Source organism: Typopeltis vanoorti, chromosome 4 (genome assembly GCF_054136105.1).
Source record: "Typopeltis vanoorti isolate ZY-2024b chromosome 4, IOZ_Tvanoo_1.0, whole genome shotgun sequence".
NCBI classification, from domain to species: Eukaryota; Metazoa; Arthropoda; class Arachnida; order Uropygi; family Thelyphonidae; genus Typopeltis; species Typopeltis vanoorti.
The window spans coordinates 136,443,691-136,451,237 of record NC_143552.1 but is presented as its reverse complement, the minus strand read 5'-3'; the positions used below and the strand labels follow the sequence as shown (position 1 = coordinate 136,451,237).

General features: G+C 36.3%; 1 protein-coding gene across 1 annotated transcript in view; it reads right to left on the bottom strand.

Moving 5' to 3' along the window:
- Positions 1-1,683: 1,683 nt before the first annotated feature.
- The window catches only part of LOC150107696 (thrombospondin type-1 domain-containing protein 4-like), a 465,880-nt gene continuing 460,016 nt past the window's right edge, over positions 1,684-7,547 (bottom strand). The window contains exon 16 of the mRNA XM_090392010.1: positions 1,684-2,864. Coding sequence (XP_090248136.1) covers positions 2,752-2,864 — 113 coding nt within the window. The 3' untranslated portion in view covers positions 1,684-2,751. The remainder of the gene's footprint in view (positions 2,865-7,547) is intronic.

Here is a 7,547-nt window from a genome sequence, read left to right as displayed (position 1 = left end):
AATGCACATACTGGCCATTGAATTAGAAATTTTTATGCAAACATATAAGTAAACGTTCACTCACACATCATGTACTGTAAAATACTTGGTCACATGTGTCACCACATGTTCTATGCAACTATTTAAGAATGCTACTGGTCAGTAATCATCAGCATTGTTGTTTGCAATAGGAAAAACAAAGGATCTTTTGGAGTTTGATAAAGAGGTTATTGTGGATGTCCATCTGACTTGAACCATGATTTTGAAAACAGCAGAGCAGATTAGTTTCTCAAAAGATGAGATATCCTGGGTGTTTAATCAATAGAAAAATAACCAACATTGCTTGTATAAGAGGCATAACTGTGGTATTAAGACAGTCTGTCAAAAACGAGATTGTCATTGCCTGAGAAGGCTTGTATGGACAAACACAACTTTGTGTGTGCAGCAGCTGACCGAAACATTTAATGAAGACTGTTCCCGAACTGTGCACAAGGAATGAAGGAGGATCGGTATTGGCATTTGTATTATCTAATATTATATGTATATTAGATAATATTATATATTATTATAATTTAATTATATAAATATATATGAATACACAATTTACACAATGGGTGAGTAAAATTTTTTTTTTGTCACCAATAGATTTAAGTGGCATTTCTGGTGCCCTGGTTAAGGGGTTTATGTGGAATTACAGAGCTGCCAATTACAACCAACTCAGGAGACTATTTGGAGCAATGCTATGGCATAAGAAACTGCAAGGATTAGATGTTGACAGTACACAGAAAATGGTTAAGGAATGTTTGAAGGAAGTAGTAATGGACTGCATACCTGGAATCAGGAGGATAAATCAAGTGGGATTAATAAGCTGCATAAAAAGAAAATTTTGTGGAAGAAATTTAAAGAGAAAGATGGTCAGTAAGTGCATGAACAGGCAAGAAGGGTCACCAGTATGGTAAGTCAGGCAAAATTAGAGAAAAGGGTAATCCCAGAGTTCTTTCAGCATGTGGCAAGGCAAATAAAAGGAATGATTATTGTAGACCAATTCTGATGAATGCTGATAGTAGGATGTAACTGAAACAGATGAAATAGTGGAATTACTGAGTAATCACTTTGCAATAATAGGTGACTATTGAACCTTGATATGAATACCACTATGGGGTTATACAATATCAGCTTACATATTACAAGAATGCACTAGGGAATTGGCATTCTTAGCTCTGATTATGTCCCAGAGGCTGTCTAGGCTGAAGGGATGAAAATAACAGAACTGGACCAATTTTCCTTTTTAGCCAACTGTCAAGAGTATCTCTTAAAAATTTCAAATTTTTATTTTATCCCCTACATAACTTTTTTGGACTTAAAAGTTAGCCATTCTTAATTTAACTGGGTACTTAAGAGTACCAAGTTTGTCTGAAAATCCAAATAAGAAATCAGAAGGCACACACACACACCTTGAGCATTAAAATGGCAAATGACAATCTAGAAATAAGCTATGATTAATTTTAAAATCCTCTGAAATTGTAAAAATTCTGTGGGCCACCATAATTAATAGGATGCCAGGAAAAATTATTTTCTTCCATCTAAAGGATAGAGTAATGTGTTTTCTACAATTAAACTAGGGATGAAACAGTTACTACATGTTTTGGGTTATTAATAAAAATAAATTATTGCCAGATTTACAACAATACTGAAAAACTACTATTTTACAGTTGAAAAGGCACAAATTTATTTCTGATCACCAGTGTGCATAATACAACAGTTTATTGTCCATTCGCTCATTCATTCATTATTCATTCACAACACACACACACACACAAACGCACTTTATGTTAACATTGTTGTTAAAGCACAGCAGGCATAGGAGATCTCATTAACAGACCAAGTAACCAGAACCCAACATTGTTCTTAACCGAAGTATTTCCTATTAGGAAATAGTACAATTTTTGTCTGGTTTATAACAGTTCACTGAACTTTTTTAATAAATATATTTGTCTTCACCTTTAAAAAATAGACTTTACATGTCTTAATGGACATTCACAAACAAAAAATGGCAGTTTTTTTAACATCTAGCAGTTCATCCATGGTAGAGATTTCTACCAGTTTATCATAACTGTACATTTTGAAACATTTCATGCAGACTACACATAGTACCAAATGCTACTTGTATATAGTCATTTTTACTATAAATGCACTAAAAGCCTCAGTGCAAGAAGACCAGGAGAATTTTTTAATATATATACATATACCAGTACATATTTTTAAAATGAAGTTTTAATTTTAACTATTGGATAATGGTTGGCAATGTCTTTACTTCCATTCATAAGGGGAGTTAAGATCACTGTCATTCTCTTTCAGAGTTTACAGTCTGTTGTTTCACTCAGTCATTCACTTCTTTAATAGCATGAACGAAACAAATACCATCACAAATATAATTTTTTTTTAAAATTCCTTTAAATAAGATTCCTGAATAATTTCTCACATCGGCTGTACATTATTGACATTTCACAATCTTCATTTGGCACATTCCCAATCGTGGTTTAAATTATTTTGCCTTGAAAGGCAAATAATACAGCAATGCAGTTTTCAGCATTGTAAAGTTGAAATCCATCACAGTCATCCACTGTTAGGCTGGTGCTATTTGGCTGAGACCTCTGGTGAGAGGATGGCACAAAAAAAAGCATTGCAAATTCTGTGCTTAAGTTCTGTTCCCACTGAAGCAGTGCTGGGCCAGAGTTCATTAAGGGTTGTTTAAAAGTGGTCAGAATATTCCTATCTCATCTGATAGCAGGAGTCACAACATATGTTACGATAATAGGGATAACTGCACAGACGAGCCTGCACCACTAAGTTACAGTTACGAAATCTGTCTGTACAGCCAGTATCTGAAAAACAAATTTAAAAAGTTTAGAATACTTAACAAAACCTAAAACAATAATAATAATAAACATTTTAGCAACAAACAATAATATGCATTTAACTGTCCAACTGGCTACAATGGATAAATTCATCAACCATCTCACACTCCTTATCCATGTTATTATGTGTTTTGCATTCATGTTTTGGTCATGGCCAGTAGGGAGATTAATATATAATCTACTCCAATTCCCTTTATGCAATGAATATTAAGTAACATTTGCAGTTTCAGGTGATGCATCTCAATATATAATACCACAACAATAGTCATTACCTCTGAGAATATGTAATATTATTGTTGAGCAGCTGTATAAGTACACCACTTCAGACGGGAGCCTTGTCAATGAATCACCTCTCTCCAGAAAAAAAGCTACGTGGTTTTAACAACTAGCCTGCTTTGCTGAATGATATACCTTGGATGCCTGAAGAGGTATGAAGTTTTGTTTGGTCTTTAGAGCATGGTTTCTGTATAAAAAATGATAAAAAAAAAGGGGGAATATTATAAATCTGTCCTTATTTCATAGCCAAATGAATTTGGCTATATAAGACAGATTTATAAGAAAAAAGCCCTTGGCATCAGAGTTGTCTTGGCTTGCACTACTTAGTAGCACTGATTAGATTTCACTGGCCTGACAGCTTTTTGATCTATTGACTCTCATCAGTGACCAGGCAGAAACCATAAGAGCAAAAACTCTCTATTCAGCACCATAGCAATCCCATGTCAGAGAGTTATATTTTTCATTAGTGAACTTTTGGTCAGTTTGTAATTGTAATTATTGATGATAATCATAAAAAATAATTTGAATTAATTATCTTTATTAATTTTAATTATTTTAAATCTTCAATATTTATAAAATATCAAAAATAAAAAAACTCCTTGTCCCACCCACAGTAATACTAATAGTGAAAATGTACTATAGGGACAATCTTTCACAGGTAAGAAGCATACAAAAAAAAACATAAATTTATACCACTTGTAGCCTGGCATGATATATATGGGGAGGTATTACCACTTTTTTGGGACACCTCTCCATTTAGGAAAATAGGGAGATGTTCCTGATATAGTGACCACTTAGCATGTGTGTGTGTGTGTATACACACACTGGTGTCCAAAAGCTAAGGACGAACTACATTTTACCTATATACGAAAAATTTTCATTACCACAGCCAATAAATTTAATAAAATAAAATAAATAAATTAAAAATGTATATAAATTATAAATTTATATATAAATTTCCTAAGGATGTAGTTAAGGAATTAATGTACAGTGCTTACAAAAGGGACAATCTTTCACAGGTAAGAAGCATACAAAAAAAAACATAAATTTATACCACTTGTAGCATGGCATGATATATATGGGGAGGTATTACCACTTTTTTGGGACACCTCTCCATTTAGGAAAATAGGGAGATGTTCCTGATATAGTGACCACTTAGCATGTGTGTGTGTGTGTGTGTATACACACACTGGTGTCCAAAAGCTAAGGACGAACTACATTTTACCTATATACGAAAAATTTTCATTACCACAGCCAATAAATTTAATAAAATAAAATAAATAAATTAAAAATGTATATAAATTATAAATTTATATATAAATTTCCTAAGGATGTAGTTAAGGAATTAATGTACAGTGCTTACAAAAAACTGCGCAGAGAGACATTTCAGTATGGAATATGTTCATTCCGAACTGCGCTGCAGCTCTCACAAAATCATACCGTGCTTAACACCAAGTGATTCAGAACAAACTGGCTCACTCCTCCTCCTTCAGAGCAAGGATAAGGCCTTGTTTGTTTTCTGGAGGGGAATTTCGACTCAATTAATATTCTCGGTCTCCAGAAGTATCTCCACTGCTTGTGTGCAATGTGGAGTGTGGCATTGTCATCCAATAAAAATAAATTCTCTGCCTACATCACCACAGAACAATCACACATAATGTTGAAGAACTTTGTTGCAATATCGTTCATCAGTCGCAGTCCATTTTTCCAGCACTTGTAGCTCAATACATCCATTAAGCATAATGCCTCTCCACACCATGACCCCCAGCACTGCCATATCTATTCTTTTTAAGAACATTCTCATGATGGTAAGCAGTACTACTTTCATGCCAGATCAAGTATTGTCTAGAATTGGAAGAAAGACTAAAATGACTCTCATCTGCAAAGAATATATTAGCCTATTGGTGTCTTGTCCAATTATTATAGATACAACACCACAGAAAATAAAATAACATGCTCTACAATGAGCTGTGGATAAAGGGACACAGACTACAGGCCTACTTGTTGCAGACATCTTGCCACAATTTGTCAAGATATCCACATACCTGTGCTTGAATGGAGCTGGCTTGCAAGCTGACCTGCTGTGGTGTGTCAATTACATTTTGCTGTCTTCATGTTCTGTAGTAAAGTGAGGGCAATCTCTTAGCAAACATCTAGAACACCTCCCATTGGTTGAAATGCAGCTCAGAGCACTAAATACAATGCTATGTGAGATTCCAAACTCTCTGGCAATATCAGTAATTCTGCAGCCCTCTTCAAGCTTTCCAATAATTCCCTGCACGAAATCATCTAATGATGTCTTTGAGACATTACAAGACACCCAAGTTTGCAACTTTATTTCTTCATGAAAAGAGCATCTCAAACACAATTTGCTTAGCACAGGCTTTTATCCTCTTGAGTACTACCATGTGATCCCTTTACGTGCAATTCAAAATTTTGAATGTGTACTTGCTTCTACTCAAAATTGTCAGTTATACAAATTGCCACAAGCTGATTCGTCTGAATTTGCAGTTGTAATCTTCAGAAATAGTATTCATCCTTAGGTTTTGGACACCAGTGTGTGTGTGTGTGTGAGCATGAAAAAAAAATCAGTTTGAAAGCACAAGTTCTCCTCTGATCACTGAAGTTAAACAAACCTGAGCCCATTTAGTACTTGGGAGGGGTTCCCACCTGGGAAACCTGGGTGCTGCTGGCATGGCCGGCCTGGTTGGCCAAGTGGTTAGCGTATCTGCTCTCTAGCCAAAAGGCTGCAGGTTCGAATCCCGCCGTGGACATGGATGTTTGTGATTGTCTGTGAAAGTACTAGTGGTAGTCAGCAGTAGATGGTGTTGGTGTGGATGATGAAGGTAGTAGTTGGTGGAGACAGAGAGTCGTAGAGCAAATGCCCTCTCTCAATGAGTCTTTTTTTTTTTTTGGAGGTGTTACGTAATAATAATAATAATTATTATTATTTTGGTTGTATTAGTTCCTAGTACTTGGCACTATTTGAATGATGGCAGCAGCTGCAGCTCAAATTACAAATGGTCCCCATTTAAGGACTACATTTTGCATAGCATACTACAGGATTTTGTGGTATGTATGCATCTTGGCAGGTGAGAGATGGGGGAGTACATATATGCAGAAAATGTAGGAAATGGGAAGAACTTTGTGAGTTAGAGATTACCATAAACAACCTCTGCAGCACAGTGTCAGAGGTGGGGGGGAATATCGGCGTAGAGAGAGACGAGTAGGTAGTGTGATAGAGGGCGAAACCAGGGATAGAGAGAGAGAGATGGCAGGTGAGTAGGGGATCAAAACATAAATGAAAAAAACGAGAGGGAGGAGTATGGAAAGTTTGGAAACTTCACAATTTTCAGAGATGAAAATTGTGAAGTTTTCAGAGATGGTCTTAATTGGGAGGATAAATGGCAAGCAAGAGTGGTGGCCTGCATAGAGAGAGAGAGAGATAGATGAGCTGAAATGTCTCAGGAATGAGTTGAGAATTGTGAAAAATGAGATTAAGCGAATGGAAGAGATGAATGCAAGGCAAATCAGAGTAGGAGTGAGAGAGAGCTATGAAAATGATAGAAGAGGAGAGAATAGAAACAGTAGGGGAGAGAGGGGAATGAGAAGAATGCGAGGGAGTGTTGGAACCAGGGATAGAGAGAGATGGCAGGTAAGTAGGGGATCACAGAGAGAAAGTGTTAGAAAAGAGATAGAGAGAATGAGGGATGCAGGTGAGCAATCAAGGAACAAAGTGGTAAGAGGTGTGATGTATGGAGACTCGATGATCTGTGGTGTGCAAGATAGGATGCCAGAGGAGTGTTTGCCTGGAGGAACAATAGAAAGTGTGGCTATGGCAGTTAAGCAGAGTGAAAGGGGGGGGGGGATGAGATGATTGTGATGGTGGGCACGAATGACTTGAGAGGCAGTGTAAATCAAGTGGCAAGAGATCTGAGAGTCATGCTCAAGATTGTACAGAAGAAAGCTCAGAGAGGGAAGATAGTGTGTGTTGTCCAGGTATGATAATGACGAGCTGAGTAGAAGAGGATTAATAATGAATAGCATGATAGTCAGAAGAGAGGGTTGGAATATGTGGATGCTTGGAGGGCATTTGTGGACAGAAAGGTTAGAATGCACGCGAGAGACCGCTTGCATTTGAATGAGGAAGTGGTTGTGGTTATTTTATTTTAGCTCAATTTCTGGATAGGGTAGGTATGGCTCCTTAGCCCTGCCTTATATTAAACATAACTATTTTATCAGAATATTTAAAGAAGCCTCTAAAATGATACATACTTCCACTCAATATAATAAGAATCAAGGCATTGTCCTGCATGAAGTTTGATCTTCATTCATTGAAAATCTCTCTTTTACCTTGACTATGATATGCATCAC